This window comes from Xiphophorus hellerii, chromosome 8 (assembly GCF_003331165.1).
Source record: "Xiphophorus hellerii strain 12219 chromosome 8, Xiphophorus_hellerii-4.1, whole genome shotgun sequence".
NCBI lineage: Eukaryota > Metazoa > Chordata > Actinopteri > Cyprinodontiformes > Poeciliidae > Xiphophorus > Xiphophorus hellerii.
Window position 1 is genome coordinate 11,131,567 of NC_045679.1, and position 22,151 is coordinate 11,153,717.

Consider the following 22,151-nt stretch of genomic DNA (forward strand, 5'->3'; position numbering starts at 1 on the left):
GTGCTGGCAATTTTACCAGCACACGTGACAAAACTCTTGCTATTGATGAAACATTTTTAGACAAACTGATGGGAGAGAGAGGATGCAATTGACAGAAGGAAAATACATCAGCACACCACACAGACAGAAAGTTGAAAGTTCTGAAAGGCCATGATTTTTCAGAGGACGTTTTGTACCAACCTTCCGTTAACATTTTACGAGGGCAGCATTTCGCTCTTGTTTTGCTGACCAATCATTTGAAGTGATTTTCTATGCTCATCACCTTTACTCATATTGGAGTATAAAAGGTGACTTAAATGAATAATATCTACCACCTGAAGGCCACAGAGTTATTTTGCTTTGATCAGGGGTAAAAATCAATCATATTTTGTTAGATAGCTGAACCTCAAGGGGACCGGGACCACCATCAATATATAGCAAGCAATCTTAAACTTTTAGGAAAATAATGTACACATAAATTGTGAGATTTTAGCATTTTTATTGGTGTTTAAATCCACAATTCATCAAAACATGTACTCATGCCACGACTAACAAACTGATGAAACAGTTAAGAACTTATGGAACAGTTTATTTATGGGTACCAAATAGAGGGTCAGGATGAAATTGGAGCATCTGGGTAGAGAATGGGGAAATGAACTGGTGAATCACCAACAGGAGGTGCTGAAGGCTGAGGTCTTGACCATGACAAAAAATTAAAATCTATCAGAAACTCTAAAGACACAACAGACTAACTTGCCAAAAAAAGACTCAAAATCTATGCACTATCACACGAGTGTGTTATTATGGCCAAATAAATATATTAATTGACAAAAACAGGAAATAAATATGAGTTAAATACTTATTGTAGCTTCAGAATGTTAGATCTGGGCTGTTGCATCAAAGCCAAAACTGCATCACCATTCAGTTGTACTTCGAACTCAATAACCACCACCCAATCTGACATCTGTGTTGGATGTTACCAGCTTTGGTTGTTTTTACCAAAGCTACCTAGAGACAGTATAGTATGAAATGCAACATGTAAATGTTTAAAGGAGGTTATAATAAGGTATTAGTAGTGTTCTGTATATGTTTTCTGATGCTTACATTCAGGTCTGTAAGAATAGTGCCATATTTTCAAATGATTTCAAAACTCTTCCAAATTTTGCTTCTTCTAAGTAGCTTATTAGTTCCTTATGACATCTACGCTGAAAGTGCAGACTCATTGACAGCTGAGTTCAAACCTTAGAAAGAACCTAAGAGCTAATCAAGAAAGTTTTGGTCAACCAGGTCTGAGAGAGGACCGATCAGCCTGTGAATCCAGCTGTGTTTTTTTGTTTCTTTGCATTATACGGTACTCTAGATTATGTTTGTCTATTGTTGTACAAAGCCATTACAAGGTTTCTTTTTGTTTTTGCTGTGTTTAATAGATATATATATATCTGATTGACTAAGCCTTGAATCTTAAATTCAAATGTACAAACATCTGTGCCTTCCTAAAAAGGCGATGTAGGTCACTTAGCAAGTAGCAAGTTGTGCAATAAATCCTTCAAATTAAATTGTTGATAGATTGTGAGACTAACTGATTTATACTGAAAGTATCTTTGTTATATCGTACACTTTTTCTCTAAACTTGAGTAAGAAATTGCAGACACCCTGATGTTGTGTGAAACTGCAGTCCAGCAAAACGACAAAGCTTCAGGGAAAAGCAGTGAAGCACCCGCATGTGTGCAATGACATATTACTGACATTGTTCTGTTTGTCTAAACAAATGGCTACACTACAGGCAGTAAATGCCTACTGACGCACTTGTATTTTACTGCATGTTTCTCAAGCCAAAGAATGACCGGATGCCTGTGGATCCCCTCTTATTACCAGTCATATCACAGGTCAGCTATGACTGCCGTATGTTTAAGAATCCATATTGTGAGGTAGACACACGTCAAGCTCAAATAATATATAAGATTAGCCATATCATAAAATGACTGAACTGCAGAACTAAAGGAAGTTTCAATGAAAGTTTCAAGGAAATTGCACTGCCAGACGAATTATAATAATTATTATAAACAGTTTACAAACACCCCCAATACTAATAACTGGGCTCTAATGCAGCCATTCACACACTAAGCCACAATCACATAACATAATCCTGCATCCATGACAAATGAAGTCACACAAATTACAACATGTCTTTAGTGAATTCAAACTAGTATTGTAAAAAAATAATAATAATAATAATACAAAATACATGTCCAACTTTTTAAAATCTTACCCCACCTGCTAAAGGCTCCTCGCCTTTTAAATCCAGATAAAACAGGAGCAAATAGGTTTTAGTTCCCTCTCATATTCCCGCTTAAGTGTAGAAATTACTGGACCGCCGCTTGCCCACGGAACCTGAACCGCACGAGCTTCAGATGAGTGACACTGAGAGGCAAACAGTGTGACAGAGCGCCTCGTGCCGTGAAGAGAGAGAGGGCACACCTGGACAGGGAGAATGTGGTCGGTGCTCCCATCTAGTGGCCTGAAAATGTAATGAAATAGAAGAATTTATTGATTTAGTTACACTCGCCGATATTCTCAGCTCCACTGAGAATAGTCCATCCATCCATCCATCCATCCATTTTCTGTTCACCCTTGTCCCTAATGGGTTCGGGAGGGTTGCTGGTGCCTATCTCCAGCTACGTTCCGGGCGAGAGGCGGGGTTCACCCTGGACAGGTCGCCAGTCTGTCACAGGGCAACACAAAGACATACAGGGCAAACACACATACACACCCACGCACACACCCGCACACACACACACCCCTAGGGAGAGATAGACCAATTAACCTAACAGTCATGCTTTTGGACTGTGGGAGGAAGCCGGAGTACCCGGAGAGAACCCACGCATGCACAGGGAGAACATTCAAACTCCATGCAGAAAGACCCCGGCCGGGAATAGTACTCTATGTAAAAAATATATTGAAGTAATTCTACTGTTAATAGAGTACACATTTTGGGTACTCTACACTTTTGATCCTATATTCTTCTAAGCATTGGACGTTTTAAAATACTGACGTTTTCACTGATTTTTAAAAATACATTAAAATTAATGCTCTGTACTACATTTTTCAAATGAAATTGTCATTTATAATGTTTCTTATATTCATATCGTAGAGGTGGGGTTTTCATCATTACTTTTGACTCTGTAGTCTTTAATGTCGGTAATTTTTAAGTTTGACCGACGTTTGTGCGAAACTTTGTTCCCCTGAGAAAATCTGTTCTCCCCTCCCCAATGTGTCGGGAGTGCGCACTGCAGCCAAAGAGGCAGCTATTAGCTCCATTTCTCGGTAAAACTGTGCGCGCTCCCGATTCATTTTGACGCGTCGAACGTCGTCTGCTGACATTCGCAAGCATTCAGGACATTGGTCAGGCGAACATTCATTGCTAGCTGGTTTCTACTAACCTGATACAGAAGTCAGTTCTGTTTAGTTAAAACTTCATATTACTACTAGCAGGCTGAACGCGGTCTTTCTGCAATTTCTTTTTTTTTGAGGAACTTATTCAGTTAGAGATAAAAGCGCATATGTCTCGGTCCTGAATGTCTAAACTACCAGGAAATGCAGGTGTCTCGTTGCTTGGTGACAAGACCTTGGACTTCTACCGGGATCCGGTGTTCTTCTGCCTGCAGAGAATTGAAAAACACAGCAGCAGAGTTTTCCAATGCCGCTTAATGAACAAACCGACCGTCTTTATCTGCTCTGTCGAGGGGGCGCGAGAGCTGCTCTGTGGTATGTTTATAGGTGTTCCTCTGTGAAATAAATAACAGTTTTTAGACATTTTCTCTTTTTTAGTCGAATAGCGTGTTAGCCTTCTCTAGTTAAAACCCGCAAATTATCCTACGCTATACAACAAACAAAATATAATACGTTATATATATATATATATCCTAGCTTCTAATATAAACTTATTAGAAGCTAGGATGCTTTCCCTGACCAAAGAATTAACTCAATGTAGTTTAATAATTATATTTTGTCTTGGAAACTGCATTTTTTTTAACTATAATTCGCCACATTTCTAGTTGCTGATTGAATTGCAAATGTGACTGTTTATTATACAATATATAGAGTAAATATTTTCAGATCAACATAGGTTGCTTTGAATGTACAGTGTTGTGAATCTGTACTTTTAAGACTACATTAAAAGAAATATGTCTATACTTCTATGATTGCACTTGATTCCTATTACAATAAAATGACTTTCCTGTTTATCTGCTTTGCTTTTTGCACATCCCCAAATGCTGTCTTGACATTCTAAGCTTCGTTGTTAAAGTTGTATGGTTATGTGATGTGTTTTAGAAAAGTCTAACATATTTCTGAAGGACCCAACTGATTTTATGACAAACATATATGGAGACACTGTTGTCACCATGAATGGTAAGCATGCAGATACAGTCCCTCATGTTGATGTCGTCCATGTCTTTGCACATGTACTGAAATGAATCTCTGGTTGTGTTTATGTTTCAGGTGAGGAGGCCTTCCTCCTCCGTCTGTCTCTCAACCACTTGTTTACAGGAACATGTCTGGAATCCTCAACTAATTACATGTCCAGGTAAGAACAGTGTTGGCCTTTAATTTATCTTTTATGCACTCAAAAGTTTCAATTAAGAAAAATTGATTCTTTGTGAAAATTTTAAATGATATATACTCTTTTTCTTCACAGTGTATGTGATCACCGCTTGAAGAACCTCTCAATCAGGTTATGTAAACCTTGTGTGCTATTGTTGACACTATAAGCTATTTAACACATTGAAGTTGTGCAAATTCCATATTCTGCCAAAATGAATTTCAGTTTCCTTAAGTGGCATCAACACAATAAGCTAAGGAAACAAGCACCAATTTTTTTTCCCAATTGTATATTATATGGATGCAGGAATTTTCAGTTTAATTTACAGTTTGACCTAACCAAACGTGTGTGTATGTGTGTGTTTAGTGGGGAGCCACAGTGTGTTTATTCCATCTTTAAACGTCTGGGGGCGGAGTTGGTGTTGGGTCTTTTCCTGAATGTACGAGCCGAGGATCAGCCTGAGGTTTTCCAGGAAATCATGGAGCTCTGCACAGAACACTGGCACGGTAGATCCACACAGAAAAAGCATAAACATTTATTGGCAACAGTGTGTTTATATGGGCAACATGGGCACCAGAGTGACATGGGGGGAGTTAGGTTGGAGGTGTAAGAAAAAGCACTTATTGGCACCTGTGGCAAAGATGTGCAAAATATCTTAAAATAAATCAAGCTTCTATTGCTATAACATAACTTCAAAAATGTGAAAAATCTAACTTCCATTTGAGTATATATGCGATTTTTCTTCTTCCTTGACATTTATAAATATGAGATGGATAATTATTTCTTAAGCAGTCTTCAAGATGGGAAAGACAAAACTGCATTAATTCATGCAGATAAGGCAGATGTGTGTTTCAGGCATTATCTACAAGGGAAAATCTATATATATAAAATTAATTTGCAATACAAATGCATTCTTTTCCTCTTTTTAGATTAGTTCACTGCTTTATTTTGCCTGGTTTAGACACTGGGTATCTTTGTGCTGGCAGGTTTAATCTCGGTTCCAGTAAATGTGAAGGTACCTTGGTGGACATCAGGTTTCGCCAAAGCTCTGGATGCCAGAAGCAAACTGATGGAGATCATCAAAGACAAATTAGAGAATGAAACACAGGGGTGAGGCTGCTCAGGTTACTTCGATGTGGTACAGAGAGTAAAAAAGGCCTCTTCTGCTTCTTTTCATTCTTTCTCTAGCTTTCTTCTGTAATTTCTTTTCCATTTAGAGATATTCAGCAAAAACTAACTTTCCAAAGTTTTGAGCATGTTTGTTTGGTTAACTGGCAACTGGTTTATGCACCCAAAATCTCAAATTGTAAGAATTAGAGCCTTACTGAGGCCTCTGTTGTCTCCCACCAAAAATAAAACAAATGATTTTTTGTAACTATCATGATCACCACTTCTTTAACTTTATTGTGGCTTCAATGTAAATCCAGTTTTGTCGGCGCTTTGGGATCCGTGCCATTTCCCAACTCTGGTTCTGCTGCTCAACATCTCCTACTGTTCATCTCAGCACTCATTCCCAAAGCTCTGGCATCGCTGCTCACCTCCTTCACTCTGGCTCTTGGAGGACCTGAACAGGTATGCAAAGACAGGCACTTGATACAAAAGAGGAATGCAAGTATCCTCTTAGCCAGAAAGACGAAAAAAAAGCAGAGATTTCTGTAAATATGTCTGTTGTTAAACCTTCCAGATGTTAGCAGCATAAAACGTGACGTTAATGCCGTTAACGTACGACATGTAAAATAAATTCCATCTGAAAGTAATAACAGTTATGCTTCACAACTCTTTGTATCAGAGGGAAAGTCGTCAAGAAGCCATCCGTAATCCTGATCACCTTCACAGAGTTCTCCTGGAGGTGCAGAGACTGTGGCCGCCCTTCATTGGTGGACGCAGAATAGCTGAAAAGGTAAGCTGGATAAGTTCACGTGGTAAGCTTTGAATCTAAAAATTAGAGCTTTTGTGCTGCTCTTTCTTCCACCAGATGGCACCAGGTGACAAGAGAGAAAAAGACTCATTTCCTTTCTAATGAGGCCTACATGCTGCTTACAGTTGAGCAGAATGCTGTGCTTTAAAATATCGGGGCTAGGACCGCTAGATGCAGCGACTTGGTGTTTGAGGAGTTCTGAGAGTCGTTTGGCATTGGGAATCTGGGTCAGCAAAGTGGGACATTGTTGAATTTTCCACTTAAAGTGTAGAGAAACGGCAAAAAATTAGAAATTATGGAAAGATTTGTGCTTTTGAGATGTCACATAGGACTTCAATAAGATTATAAACACCAGTTTCTTATTTTAGAAAACACAATAAATGTACCTATTTAATCTGACTCATCACTTTTTAGCTCAATTTAAAGTACATTAATGTGCACAGCGCAAGGACTCTCCACCCAGCCTCTTCCCGCTACAGCTCTCTGTGATCGTTATGACCTCATCAAACAGTGTTACGCAACAGTCCGATGGGAGGCATTGATCTGTCTCTGTGATTGATTGGCCAACCCGGAAGGAAGCAAGCGGGGAGGTCAGGGTCTCCGGTGGGGCAGATGTGTGCCAGTGACTCTGTGAAGTGGAAAGTTTTGATTCTTTTAGGTTGTGCAGCAGAACATTCTGATCCTGGTGGTTTATGATGCGTGGAAGTCTTAGATAATATTAGAAGGAAATGACATATTTAGGGAGATATAGTTGCTGTTATCAGGGGAGAGTCTGGTGTATCTGGTTCAATTTTAAAATTCTGTTTTTGATACAAAGGGGATCTTAGAGCTCTTTATGATACATGGGTGTTTAAAATAGTTAGAAGTGGTTGCACTTAATGTTAATGAATAGCATCACCTGACTGCTACTTTCCCACATGGGAGTAAAAAAGTCGAGCTTTCTGTTTTTTACTCACAGCCTTCTATCCTGCCCAAGTTTTTATTTAATAAATGAGTAAAGGATAAAATCGGTGTCACCACACACGGGTCAGAATTTGTTTTTGTCATAAGTCGTCTTAGTTTAGCAAAACCATAAAAATAGACTAAATCTTTCCTCAACTGTTTTCCATTTGACAAGATTTTAAAAAATAATAAAAATTCTATATTCTATATGTATAAAATAAAAATACATGTACAACCTTGAGCATAGATAATAAGGAGTTTGTTCTAAAATTATGTGGCAGGATGTTTATGGTTGTGGAAAAGTGTGCTGGAACTCATTGATATTCACAGTCAGGTGGAAAAAAACTGGGGACTCCATCAGGTGGAACTAAAATATGCAACATTTTATGTTAAGCTACCTAATTGGGTTAGTCAAGGAGGGCAAAGGTATCTTCCATCAAGGACTAGATACACCTGTATTAAAATGGTTATTAAACTCCATGTATGATAGACTTTACATTTATACTTTGAAAATGAGTTACTGAGCAAATTTGAGTCCAGAAGTAAAAGTTGTCAAACCTAAGGTGTAAGAAGAAAGAAAAACATAAACCTCTTTTAAAATTTAGAATTGTTCCTTTTAACAATGAACCTTTATAGAGACACAAGGACAGATTTCCATTCAATATTTTAAAAACTTGCATGTTTCCAGGAATCCACCCTCGCAGACTTCTGTGTTCCTAAAGATTATGATGCAATGTATCTCAGCTACTTCATCCACCGTGACCCAGAGGTGTTCCAGCAGCCCGATAGCTTCCTGCCAGAAAGATGGAGTGGGAGGTATGGTTTTTAGTTCTCCTAGTTGACTTTCACAATAGTAGATTTAGATCACTTTGCATACCCAACAACAGGGGAGGCATGGGAGACTTTCTGTTGCTTTGTTTATACATCAGAGCTGAATACCTCTGATCTGATTCAATTTGAGGACATTTAAAATTTAAAACCAGATTTGACCAATGCACACATGGTGTTAAGATATGTATTTTCAAGGCATGTTTTTTTTTATTGTTAACTTTGAAATCTTAGAGGTTTATATTAAACCTCTAAGATTTGTTTTAGAGCACAGAATTATTTTCAGCATGCAATAATAAAATTAGTATGCATGTAGCATAATCATTTTGGCCTTTAATGATTTATTAAAGGGAATAAATTAGTTGTGAATGTTTTCTTAAGTAAAACTGTTTAAAAATAAACATACATGCTCAAATTTACATTTACATTTCTTGTTGCCATTAACACTCTTCTCACATAATTATGAGTCCTTCTTTGACATTTAATTATTAAATTACATTTAAATTAGTTGGTTTACAGACTTGGATTTTAAATATATTCCATGATTTTCAGTAGAGTTGAGGATTGAGCTTTGGGAAAGTCATTTCAGAATGTTAAGGTTAGCTTGATTTATCCTCTCTAAACACAGTTTTCCTGTTCATTCAGGATCGTTGGCCTGAATGCAATGATTCTGAAGCGCTATGATATCACACTTTCAATTGTTGATTTGTGAAGAATGAGAAACTAGTCCTTGCTCTTCGATATTTCATCAACTTTGTACAATGATCCAGTTGAAACAGGATCGTGTTCGACAGGTGACACCGTGTTCGTAGGTTTAAAGGCCTCACTTTGAGTACTTTTAAAATTATTTCTTGTCATTTTAGCTCAATATTCTGTCCCATGTGATCACAACAAACTTCTAAAGAAGCCCTTTGGCTCGTCCATGTGAACAGTTGCTACCTGTAGGCAAGCTTGTAGGTGCAAACTTATGAATGGGGAGGTCTTTCTCGGTTGGTGTAGGTTTCATAATATAGACTTGCACTGAAGACTTGATGTTATACTTGGCCCAAAGTATTTCCAGAATTGTCATGCCAGTATATGAGTATTTACTTTGAATTTCTGTGATTTTACCAGAATAGGTGAAGTTTATACACTCACCTGTGTTCAAGAACCATACAGAGCATTATCTATTGCACCATCACTCAAAGTTTGATTCCTCTGCTAATCTGCTGTGGCTTAATGTCGTAACACACACTATACTGACCATTAGAGCAGAAAGAGACAGGAAGCTTTCAGTTATTGTAACACATTAAGGATGTTGAGGAAATGTGTCAGAAAGAGCCTTTTTTCATTAAAATGGCAAGAGAATAAAAGGTTGCATTTTTGTCTAGGTATTTTTTCAGCACAGTCTTTTTTTTTTTTTTTTTTTCACGCTCCGGAAAACATTTACAAAGGAAAGGAAATTAAAGAATTATTTCTTTCAGCAGCAAGGTTTTTTTTATTGTTGTTGTGGTAGTCAAGGGCGTCACTTTTGGTTGGAAAAACTGAATAAGCTGAGAAATTACATTTCAGTACTTGAAAGACTAACAGAAGGTCAGATGACTTGAGGAGAAGATTATGATGTGAAAAAGCGAACATTTGTCAGAAACACCCAAAACATTACTGTGGAGGTCTTCTTTAAATTGTGTTATAGGTGAATACTATAACTCTGGGAATTACATATTTATAACACCACAACTATAATTAAATTTATTTGTATTTACTGTATTTATGCTCTACATACATTATCTTTAAAGTATTGAGAAGAACTGAGAAGTGTAAAAATGCGAGCCTAAAAAATGTTTGTGACTTCTCTGGACAAATAAAACCTCATCTGGGGCCATTCACCTATTTCCTCTCCCAGTCGACCCTTTTCTGTTTTCATTCACCTCCTCAATTCACATGTTTATTCCCATTCATGCTTATTAATGCCCTGGTAATGTATGCATCTGTTGCCATGGAAACTATTCACCTATCTTTGTCTTTAAGCGTTCTCTGCATGCCTAAATATATACTGCCGGGTAGCCAAAAGAGAAGAATACCAATATTCTGTACTAAAACTATCTGATTAGAAGCTCATTAGTTGCAGCACTGATTCTAGCAAAGCCATTTTCACCTTCGCTTGTTGACTTGGAGCTTTTCACAGCAGAGCTGCAAACACACAGTCTCCCCCCTCAGCAGTTCAACACTGGAACATTAGCTGTCATTCACAACACTGACATGGTTTGCGTTGATGGCGTAATAATGACTCTTACTGATACTTTGTTCAAAGGCAATGAAACGCTTCATACATATTATCATCGTTTTGTCTTTCAAATAATGTAAATTAGTTGACACCTTTTGGGAAGGATGAATTAGTAAATGCTGATTGTGGAAGAAGTTACTAGAGGTACTAGTGGAACCAACGTGTGCCCATCTGAAAATGGCTGCTGAAATTGATTCTCATAAAACCTGAAAACTTGTTTCCAAACTATTATTTTTGCAAAGCCTCTGTGAATTGCAGCCTCTTTCCTGTGTTATTTTTCAGACCATTTCCTGTAAAGCCAGGAGGTTTTTACGTGTGAGCATTCTGCCACTCAGAGAAACCCATCGGGTACCAACAACAATACCACATTCAGTCAACAATTTCTTCCCCATTTTGATGCTCGTTCTGATGCTGGAATGGGATTGGACAATTTGCTATTTGTGTTGACAATCATCTGAACAGGTGTTCCTAATGAAGTGACCGGAGAGGGTTCACTTGTAACAGCAGGATTTTTGTGGGAAAAGATTTAGGTTTTCAGACAAAACTTTGATGCTTTATTATACTTTGTCAGTTTCAGCAGAAAGCATTGGACAGGCAGAAATGGGTAGGTCCAAAAAAATAAACAAGTAGTTCAAAGATGTTTTACACCTACTTGATCAATGTAGTTCTTGATAATATGCTTAACTAGTTGTATTGAATTCAGTTTTAAATGAATGAATAATTCAACTTAGTTTGAATTCATTTCTAGAATGTATTTTGACAATTGAACTAAGAAAAGAAACATCTATATGAGCAGACAGGTAGCTGCTGCCTTAGTAACTGTCCCCCTGCCCCACACCTATTTTTACCAACAGGGATTCCCTTAGTGCATCGTGCAGATTGGGGCAGGGTTAAAGAATGAGTCAGAGGAGATTTTCCTTGCAGCAGTGACGTAAAAGGTTTAAAAAAATAAAGCTATAAAAAACGGATAACAAAAAAATGGGGTATGAATCTATGTGGTGAGTCATCCAGACTGATTTAATACCTGGGGTTTGACAAAAGATGGAGTATTATACTGCCTTTATCGTCCATAAATGTCATTAAAATTAATTTGTAAATTAGTTTCTTTTTTGTCTAAAAATGCATTCAATAGTGGAATGACTCCCAGCTTCGGGCGAGCAAGGCCTTAAGACATTAGTCAGTAAGTTTGGCACATGCAATAAATGCAAAGAAATCTTTTTTCATCAAACATTGTTGGTACAGTGTTGCCTTTTGCAGGTGTATTTATGCAATAGAGTATTTAAATAATGTATATCTGAGTTTCTGTAAACCATAGATTGATGAATTGTTGCTCAAAAAAGGATTTCCTGCTAACACATGTACCTTAATCACACTTTACAATAAAAAAACAACATAATACTAGAGTGTATAAAGGTAGAGCAGCAAGATGGAGGAAAACATTGGCAACCTGCAGCTAGCTAGGCTGCTATTGCTAGCTTGTACACGAATAGGAACAACAGTTGAATTTTGTCATTTTTTTAATCTATAATTATGCAACAACCTACCGCATTTTTCTTAACTTTTTCATTACCAAAATGTTGTGTCCTGTACTAATGACATAATTTAAAAACTGTTATTATTGAAACTCAACCATATCAGTTATATATGCAATATCTAAAATGTTGGTAAATATCACAATGAATGTGTTACATGCACTAAATAAACACATACTTTACAAAACAGTTTTACATTTTTTTCCAATTTGCCTTAGTTGTGACCATTGTTTCCAGATATTGAAGCTTCCATACAGATACTGGAAAAACATCTCAGCCACATGATTTTATTAAAAAAACTTGCATCTTGCTTTTTCCTGCCTTCATTGATATTTTGTGACTTTCCCCCTCTTACATTATGGTATTTATAACTTAAGGTGTTTGTCTTTTGCAGAAACTAGTAGGGCTAAAAAAATGGAGGTTAACAATTAAACATTAATTTCCTCTTTGCTACTGAGTTGCTGCAACAAGATTCATAAAGATTGTTGACTGTGTCTGCTTGTGCCTTTTGCTGTTTTGTTTCTCCAAGGTTTCCTTCATCATCCAGTCTGTTTCCCCTTTCTTCTATCTGCCTCTCACCCTGCTTCTCCATCTGTCAGCTTATCCGGAAACTGCTTTACTGTCTGCCGTGATAGTTTCCTGCCTTATTTTCAAGCCACCTGGCTCTTTAATTTAATGACTGCAGTCCTGTTATATAACAAGCCCACCTACAATCATCACAGTTTCATCTGTTCTTGTTTTCTTGTGTATTTCTGTTGGACATAGTCCCACTGTATATTGCCATGGTGTACATTTATGCATTCATGTGTCTTTGCTCTTTCGAAAGGAAGTGAACAGGCAAGCTAACATCCCATTAGCCAAACGCCCACACATGCTCCGACCCCAAATAATCAGAAATGTTACCAAGTCAGGTAGGAATCTCAGCAACTGCAGCAGATATTAGAGTGGGTTTTAGAGGAATTTGAGATCAGGATCATTTCTTCTTGTCTAAGAAAACATTTGTTAGTATTTATTGCTTGTCTGGCTTTTGCATTAAACTCAACCCGTGAATTATTTCAGAAGATGTTTTTCTTAAGGGTTGTAATGTAAATCGTTTTATTGTAGATGTAGCCTTTTAAAATATAGAAGTGCTAAGGGAAATGTTACTAATTTTGCACTGATCAGAACGCGTAAATGCCAATGCAATGTGCAAATAAAACATAAAAATTTGTTTGGTGGTCTAAAATGTTTAGGAGTGAGCAAAACAGATCCATCAGGGAGCAAACATTATCATTTGTAGAAATAATTTAAGATAAGAATTGTTCTCCTGTTGTAAAATTTACCCCTTTTTCTTGGAACGACATAAAATTCAATAACTGGTGTTTTAGTTGCTCTCTCAACTCTGTGCAAAGATCCAGTAACTTGATTCAAACTGTGAGCTGCAGCAGCCAGCACACTCTGTTTTCATGTGAACATGATTTAAAGGTTATTAGGGAAAACCCAGATTTGTTCCATCAATAAAACAATTGGTATAATAAATAATTTTAAAAACAGACGTGGATACCTCATCCACACAACAAACACTATGGGTTGAGCGGACATAAAATCAAAGTCAGTTGACTGTCAACAAGTATTAAGTTGAGTTTATTAATGGACTCCTAAGTGAATTACGGTATTTAAAAAAGCCATTATTGGGAACCAATATTTGGAATGTGATCACAGCTTCCTTAATCTAAATGCATTTTTCATGAACTGCTTTCTCTTCTAACAATTTATATCTAATATATCTATTACCAATATGACATAATGTTCGTACATTTGGTGTCTGGGTCAGGGAGTCTTAGACTGCTCGCTCATTGTACTTTTACGCAGTAAAATGAATTATAATGTCCACCGCATTATACTCAAGATTGGACTCATTTTCCTTCCATTCATCATATTTGACATGTTCTTTTGCTATAGCGCTTCTTCTCTCTCAGCATTACAGGACTCCGCAGTGTGGCAATTGTTTTAATGTTCTAGTATGTTCCCTAATAGTACATTAAATTGTTAGAAAGATACCAGCGAGAACACCAATAATCTCTCCGCTCACACACACACCAACCATCTGGCAAACTGCTTCCAGACTCTGCACATCTCTAATGCTTCCTGTTTGCCTTTAATCAGAGCTCAGGTTTCAGGAAGACAGGATACATTAGACACAGGAGATGGCCTGAATGGGCAGGTTATTGACTAGAGGATGGAAACTACCACCACGTATTTCTCTTTTGGACATTTTCAGGTATGACAGAGGGAGACAGACAAACAACTTCGGACAATAAATGTCTATTTTCAGATTTTTTTTTTTCTTTTCTTTTGGCACCTTCTGTAACTGACATTATCACATAGCAGTTTACTACAGGCCTTTATTAGTTAGAGAGAAACTTCCCTGAATATTTGTGAAAACTGAAATAGAAAATTCTAGAATACTCAACATTTTCTTTGACATTTCTTGTATGCTCTGGTTTTCTTTAGGAATGCAGGCCAGGAGCATTTGCTGTGTTCTTTTGGCAATGGGCCCAGAAGCTGCATTGGTTCGACCCTTACTGAGATCTTTATTAAGGTGAGCTCAAAACCTTCAGCCACACCCTTAGGCTGAATATGACTGCTTTTCATTAAAGGTGCTATTAAAGTTGTCTTGTGTAGTTCCTGATGAGTGATAAACCTATTTGTGAAAAAGTACAAACAACAAAAAAAGAAAATAGGTAGAACAAAGAAGTGAGAAGTTACAAAACTGAAAAATATATAATTAATTCATTTAGAATTTTTTATGATTTTTTTTTGTTAAAACAGGTAGCTGTCTGCTCATATATAGGTGTTTACTAATGTGTCTTATTAATTTGTATATGTGCAGATATTGCTTTTGCTATTCTAACTATTTCACCAACATAGATGATGAGGTACCATGTCATAAAGGTGGTTTATTGTGTGTTTTTGATTTCATTACTTTAGGACACACAAAAAGGATTTCTAGATACACAAACCAACAAAAATAATTACACTAGCTTGAGTTTGAATTGGACCAATAGGAGTAGCTTATTCTATCCTGTGTATATTTAGGTTTTACTCCATTTAATTGAAGAAATTATATTTAAGTTTTTGTGCAGCTAATAATGTATTGATATTTTTGTAATTATCTCATTAGATACTTTGTACTCTGAAAAAATGCATATAATAAGATGCTGTGGCTGTTGTCAGGACGATTCTGTGCAACATTAAAACCAGGAGACTCTAATTGAGAGGTGAACCACCACCAGGTATCCTGTAAACAGATCAATGGTCATGGGAATACCTGGTTGTTTGTTCGATTTACCTAAAGAAGAACGCAGAGCCGTAACCACAGCAGCCCAGCCGCTCACCATAGCCACAAAGCTCACATGTACTGTACATGCACGCAGTCAGGCTGGGGAGCGTTCAAGAACAAGAATTGTGAGCAATGTTTATTTTCTTAGACAAGTCATCTCTTCTGCTGTTTTACTGTTTTAATCCATTGTGTATTCACATGACCAACCAATTTTGCAATGAGTGAGTGAAATGAAACAAATAATCTCTCAAAAAATCTTCCAAACCACTGAAAGGAATGATGATTACCAGAGGAGAAACCCTTTGCACCAGTCCTCTGCTGTCCATTCTTGGACATTTTACAGAATTTTCTCCCGTCTTTGATGTTCTTGTAATTGAGTGTTTTTTTACTTGCTCATCCACAAAACCATTGTTAGAAAGTCTTTGCCTCTCTGTGCATGCACATGCTCTCACACTTGCTGCCAGGCTTGATGAAGCTCTGCATCGTTGGCTTAATAATTCTGTGGTATATCTCTAGGCATAAACTCATTCTGGAACTTGCTAACTATTTTGTCTCTCTGCCTCTGTATCTTTAACCTCTTTTCAAGTTGAAAAAACATTGTTCAGCTGGAATATTTTTCTGCACATGAGGCCATTTTGATTCAAAGTAATAACACGTTTCTTTTGGAGTAACCTCTACAAACACACGAAGACAATAACTTCTAGCTCACCAGTCCTTTATAGCAATCTGTGTAGGAATAACAAGAAAATTTAATTCATACAGCTTGACTTGTGCTTATGACTAAACTACAATGTTTTCCAGGTGCTGAAATGCACATCTAATGTATATAATTTTTAACTAACACAATTAAAGCGTGTTATTTAACGTGCGTAGGTAGATTATATTTACCTTGACATCACTGACATGTCCTACATTAAAAAATGCAACACGCTGGTGGGTGGTATCTCAAGCTGTCTGAAATGCAGCTCCAAGAAGTGACTCAACACACCTACACCCTGCACACACATATATATCACATATGAGTCAATCAAGCCGGATATAGGGATGTCCAGATAGAGATTTTTCCCCCCCAACATCAGTTTTAGTCTTTGAGTCGAGATAAAACTTCTGCTACAAAACTCATGCTTCAATGTTTTCTTTGACAACTTGTCAGTACATCAACACAGCAGCAGTAAACACAACCCTCTCCTCTATTCGCTGGCTTAAGATGATGATGTCATTACCAGAGATCTTTTCTCACTAAACAGAAATCAAAGAAATGTTAGCCAATTGTCCTTTCTTTTCTAATTTGGTGATTTGTTATTTTTCCTTATAAGAAAAAGCATTGGTCATGAAACATAAATCAGAAGAAAATGTGTAGGTTAAAGTAACGTCTATTTCACCTACCATTTGTCCATTTATTTATTGAAACTGGTCCCCGGTTGACAGAAAAACCTTAACACTTTTATAAGTTTATAATTTGTACATTCTTGTACCTTTGGATCAAATAATGAAGAACAGAAATCCAACAAAACATTGTTATTGAAATTTATATTGTTCCTTTTATAGGATTTACTTAATTTACAAATTAATTATTGAATTAATTTGTACATTAATTGCACATATTAACTTCTGGAAATATTTTTAGTTGGAGAAGAATAATTTGCTTTATGAACATTTTTGTCCCCATTAAGAAAATTGGGTCTGAACTCATAAGTTTTGACAAACAAGCTTATAATCCCAAAAGGGGACTAAATTAAGTTGTTTTAACCCTCCTGTTATGTTCCGGGTCAAATTGACCCGTTTTAAAATTTACAAATTAAAAAAAAAAAATAGAAGCATTTTTTTTGCATGAAACGTTTTCTATTTGTCTTAATAGGTGCACTCTAGACATAAGTTGAAAATTTATTCATGTTACACATTTGTACCAAACCCTAGGTCTACTTTTTACATCGATACTGTTCGGGTCAATTTGACCCGGCAGTCAGGTTAAAGTGCAAAAAAAGATTTTAAAATGTCCAATTCTATATGTTTCCTTGCAGTTATGAACCATATTTCACCACACACACACTCACACACACACACACGCAACCACACACACACAAGCCCACTTTCTCACTATTCTCTTTACTTCACTAGGAAACTGCGAGAAAGCAGGTGTTCACACAACCTTTGACGGGAATCTTTTCTGTTCCTGTGGACAAACTCCACCCACACTGAGTGGACACTCAGCAGAAGTGGAGAAAAACATAAATACTCTCTGCATGACTCATTTATCTTGATTTTAATCAGCGGGTCAATTTGACCCAGAACAGTATGTGTGTCTCAAGTTCAATTATAAAGATCACCCTTTGGTAAAAAAAAAAAAGTATAATATAAAATAATTTACCAAAGGTCAACTTCAAGGAAATTATTGTTTTTTTGTGTCTAGGTTTTTTTCAGTGGACATTAAAAATCTAAATTCCATTTTTTATGTCCAAATGAGTAAATGAGCAGGTTGTCGTCATTGATCCTTAATTTCTGAGAAATAATAAAACATCATTGCACAAATATTGATTGAAATGGTTAGTATTGGAGTTAATAATCAGATACAAAAATGTTTTGGAGGAATTTTTTGGTTTCTGACACTATTGCATGATTAAACACTCCCTGGGTCAAATTGACCCACGAACATTTTTGCTGTACCCTAGAAACGAACATAACAGGAGGGTTAATAATCACCATTGCTACATTTATTGACACTCTGCTGGAAATAATATGAAAAATGTTCCTTTAGCAGGGGTTAGAGAGACCTTTGACCTTTTCTGTCTTTGTTGATCCTTTGGAGCTCTCTCCTGGGTCCAACTTCATGTGTTCAGACTTCACAGGCTTTCTATACGATTTAGATCTGGTTACTTTTCCATGTTGACTTTTTTCATATAAATTGCTCTCATATACATGGTGCCATGCACAGGCCCACAGCATCACCGATCCTCCACCATACCTGAAAGAGGACATGTATAGCTTTTTCACAGCGTTCATTTTTTGTTTTATGCCAAACCTTCCTGCAATGTTTGTGATCAGACCAAATAGTTTCTATTAAAGATCTGTAACAAGCAAGACAAGTTCACAGCGAGGTAAATAAATATTCAACCCCCAGTAAATGTTAAAATTATGATTCTGCAGTAAAAGAATAACTAAGTTTAAGACTATTTACAGCTCTGTTACAGTGGAGTCAATAATTGTGGAGGTTCTCAACACCCAGAAACTTATTCCGCTTAGTTCAAGAGAAAACCAACAATTTTGTTTTATTACAAATGCAGATCCGACTGGTAATCCATTGCATTTGACTGGTTTTTAACAGGATGACCATTTTCTGCTCACACACTGAGGAGGATATAATCAGAGTAACAAGGAGTCTGTGGGGATCTAGGTCAGAGATGTGACTCATCGCTCTTTTTCCCTCATCCTTCCCCCCTGCACTCCTCCTGCCCCACCTCCCCCCTCCCCGCCCTCAGCATCTTTCCTCAGTTCCCTCATCGCTTTCCTCCCCATTCATTCATCCTGCTCCTCCCCCAACATCAGGAAAATCCTCATTCATAAAGTGAAGGGTAGGGGAGACGCGATTGGTCGGCTCAGCAGCTGCAGGATAAGCCAATGAGAAATGCTGGGAATGACATCAGGATCTTAAGAGGAGGCTTGAAAACTAAAGTAGATGTGAAAATATGGGTCTGAATTCAAATATGAGACTTGTTGCTACCTTCTCAGTCCAAAACAGTTGACGTTGTGTTAAAGCTTGGCTGCTAAAAGGGGCTGCTTTTCTATTTCAGACTTGGAATCAAAATATTGTGGGGGCTGTTGTTTTGCACGTCGAAAACCTAAAAAACTTTGGCTCGGTTAAACACTTTGTTTTCGCTCTGCAGTAAACACACTGAAAATAGAAAACACTCTCTGCTTTTATATTTCAGGAAGCTTGCAGATATCTGCTAAAGAACTACGACTGGTGTTTGGATCCTCCGTCGCAGGACCTTCAGTACAAATGGCTGCCTGTGTCCCGCCCCGCCAACCTTCCCAGTGTGTCCTTCACCCGATTGGATCAAACCGTATTAGAATGAGATTACACTGGGGACACGCAGCCTCCGGCTGTGTTTTATTGAACAAACATGTGTGCCTTACATGCTGGGGGAATGTCTGGAGATGTGAAGGAGGGATGCCGGCAAACTGCGAGGCTTTCCCCCTCCTGATCGTGCCAGGGAAAGCCGAGGGGGGCGCTGGTTGTGCTTTATCTGTTCCTCTGCCAGATATTCTGCAGCGTTCCTTGATTGCTCTGCAAGTGAAGGCAGGACAGATGAGTCATTCTTCTATTGTGGAACCTGAAACAGACTCAGAAATGTTATATTTTTTTAAACTACGAATTCATTCACATGCAAGTCTTGTTTTTAAAAACTGCAATCTGTCTCTATTGCAGTTCAGTTCGGGATGAGCCTTGATGTTCCTGAGTGGAGGTGTGCGTGTCTGAAGCAGAAACTCTATAGCATTAGTATTCATGTCACTTCATTCCAGAGGATCGCACGTCATGTGCTCACAAGGGAACATGGGTAAACCCTCAGATTCCATCACTGCCTGCAAACCTGAACCCACTTCTTACTCCCCTCCACCCCACCTAGCAACAACCACTGCTTAGCAACAGTTTGTCATACAGATCCTGTCTTGCCTCCTTTTAGTATGCATGTCTCACACCAATACACACACGCACACTGCTTATATTTTTAATTGTATACATCTTGCCTGAAAAAATAAAAAAAAACATACTGTTTAGACATTTGTTTTTTTCTTTTTTTTTGCACTCAATTGTTTCAGATCAAACTAAATTTAATAGCGGAAAACCTGGGTGAATAGAAAATTTAGCTCTTTAATGATTATTTTATTTGTCAAATGGAAAAAAAAGCTATTTGAACTAACTCAACTCTATAGGGAAAAAAAATTATCCCCTAACCCTTGGCTGTACAACACTTATCAAAAATGGATGTTTTTTTCTACATTGCTTTGAAGAGATTTTGGCCCTTTCTTTTATGCACAATTGTTTTATTTCAGCCATATTTAAAAAATTTTGAGCTTCAGCAACCCACTTAGGGATGTTTCACATAATTTTATTTAGATTTGTCTTCAATCAGATGTTCAACCACACCAAACTCTTTTGTCTTGTGTGAGTCTAGACTTAAGGTTAAGGCAGTCCAGTGATAATCAAAAATTTGCTTTTGAGATTTTTCTGGTAGAGAGCAGAATTCCTGTTTCCATTAGAGTTGATTTTCACAGGTATTCGCCACAAAATGTGACCACAACTCCCTTTGATTTGCAGAAATACGCAATTGTTAAAATTTCCACAATATGTCAGAAAAGCATGCAGGTTTTCATAGACTGTCCTAAATTTTGCATGAGTAAGAAGTACAATCTAGAAAAATACTATTACCATAACTTTGATATTCCTTAAGCTATTAGATGACCCATTATTTTACAATGAAGAGCTGTAAAATAACGGTATGTTTACGTTGACCTCTGAAGGCTGTGTGATCCCTCATCGATCTCAGGAACATTTTATTTGTCACACGATCCACAACACAAAAGATCCCCTGTTCTCTCTGCAGCACCCCACCACCCCTCACACACACACTCCATTGTAAAGACTGTATCCACGCCTGCCCTGCTTGCATCTCTGAGTTGTCAGTGTTTCTCTGTCTCTCGTGTGCACACACTGGCGGACATACATCACATAGGATCTGGCAGAAAATGGGGTTCTTGTGAGCAAGGCTGGTATGACTCATTGTTCCTCCTGCACTTGGCTGTCAGCTAAAGCTTCTGTTAGCTACTGTTTGGGACAGGCAAAATGACTCATAGTAAATCTTATGCATAGGAGCACATGGCTCTGTTTTATTTGGTTATATCCTTTTTTTTTTATTTCACTTTTTGCTTTCTGTAGAGCAGGAATAAGAAGAATCTGTACTCAGTAATGGCTGCAAATCATTTTTATTATTCTTGAGTCTTTTCACATAATTACATAGGAATTTAGTTGACTTGGAATGTGCATGTCAGACCACCTCTTCACATATTCAGCTGCATTTATGAATAAGTTGCCTGTGCGGTCTTAACAATATCCTTGTGAATTTCGCATTGAGTGCATTTTAGGAATGTGCTGAGCAGAAGTGTGTGCAGATTACAATGAAGTGCAACTCACTGAGAAGTAGGCTAAAGCCTTAGCATTCATTATGTAGATAGGAATCCTGTAATACAATGCACTGTGTGCGTCATTCGTATGTAAGTAGTGTGTAGGAGGTTACAGCAGGAAAAAATGCATTAGGCTAATGTGCAGAGGTAAAAACTAAGGGCTCATTGTTTTTCAGCAGCATGATTATTTATAAAATCCCAGATCTCTAATTAAATATCGGAAAAGAAGCTGAAAAAATAAACAGAATAATGCACCAGGGGTCATTTTCTGTCCTTTATCTTGGAGAAAAACAAGAGTTTGTCAGTCAGTCTCGCACACAGGAGGACGGATGCTGGATCCAGATGGCAGAACAAAGCCTGAGGTCGGGTTTAATGAGCAAAGTTAATTACCACATGACCGCTCTGTCGGTCCACTCGCAGTGGACTGATTGGCCGTTATGGTGTGTACAACAGGAAGCGAAGGAAGTGCACCCTACCCCCTGCAAGTGCGACACATGTTTGGACAGAAAAACAGCAGGTTTACCTGTTCAGCTAACAAACTCCAACATGCAGTCAAGGTAAACGAAGCCCTCAAAACAGACGGAGTA

At 37.5% G+C, this 22,151-nt stretch overlaps 2 protein-coding genes across 2 annotated transcripts in view; one reads left to right on the forward strand and one right to left on the reverse strand.

Moving 5' to 3' along the window:
* Positions 1–2,671, reverse strand: part of LOC116724033 (5-hydroxytryptamine receptor 4) — a 43,321-nt gene extending 40,650 nt beyond the window's left edge. Inside the window, exon 1 of the mRNA XM_032569339.1 lies at positions 2,254–2,671. The gene's annotated coding sequence lies outside the window, so the exon portion shown is untranslated. The remainder of the gene's footprint in view (positions 1–2,253) is intronic.
* A 240-nt stretch (positions 2,672–2,911) lies between these two features.
* LOC116724035 (protopanaxadiol 6-hydroxylase-like) lies at positions 2,912–20,162 on the forward strand. The gene is made up of 11 exons (XM_032569340.1): positions 2,912–3,744; positions 4,312–4,389; positions 4,480–4,564; positions 4,676–4,711; positions 4,946–5,085; positions 5,566–5,689; positions 6,007–6,151; positions 6,369–6,479; positions 8,128–8,255; positions 14,556–14,643; positions 19,311–20,162. The coding sequence occupies exons 1-11, from the start codon at positions 3,555–3,557 to the stop codon at positions 19,455–19,457; spliced, it is 1,272 nt and encodes a 423-aa protein (XP_032425231.1). The 5' UTR covers positions 2,912–3,554; the 3' UTR covers positions 19,458–20,162.
* Positions 20,163–22,151: the final 1,989 nt, after the last annotated feature.

Excerpts from the sequence above, each read along its gene's own strand:
- LOC116724035 (XM_032569340.1), top strand. The coding sequence starts at position 3,555 with ATGTCTAAACTACCAGGAAATGCAGGTGTCTCGTTGCTTGGTGACAAG. Across the intron at positions 4,390-4,479 it reads CACTGTTGTCACCATGAATG|GTGAGGAGGCCTTCCTCCTC; the intron begins GTAAGCATGCAG and ends TTTATGTTTCAG. Across the intron at positions 4,712-4,945 it reads TTGAAGAACCTCTCAATCAG|TGGGGAGCCACAGTGTGTTT; the intron begins GTTATGTAAACC and ends GTGTGTGTTTAG.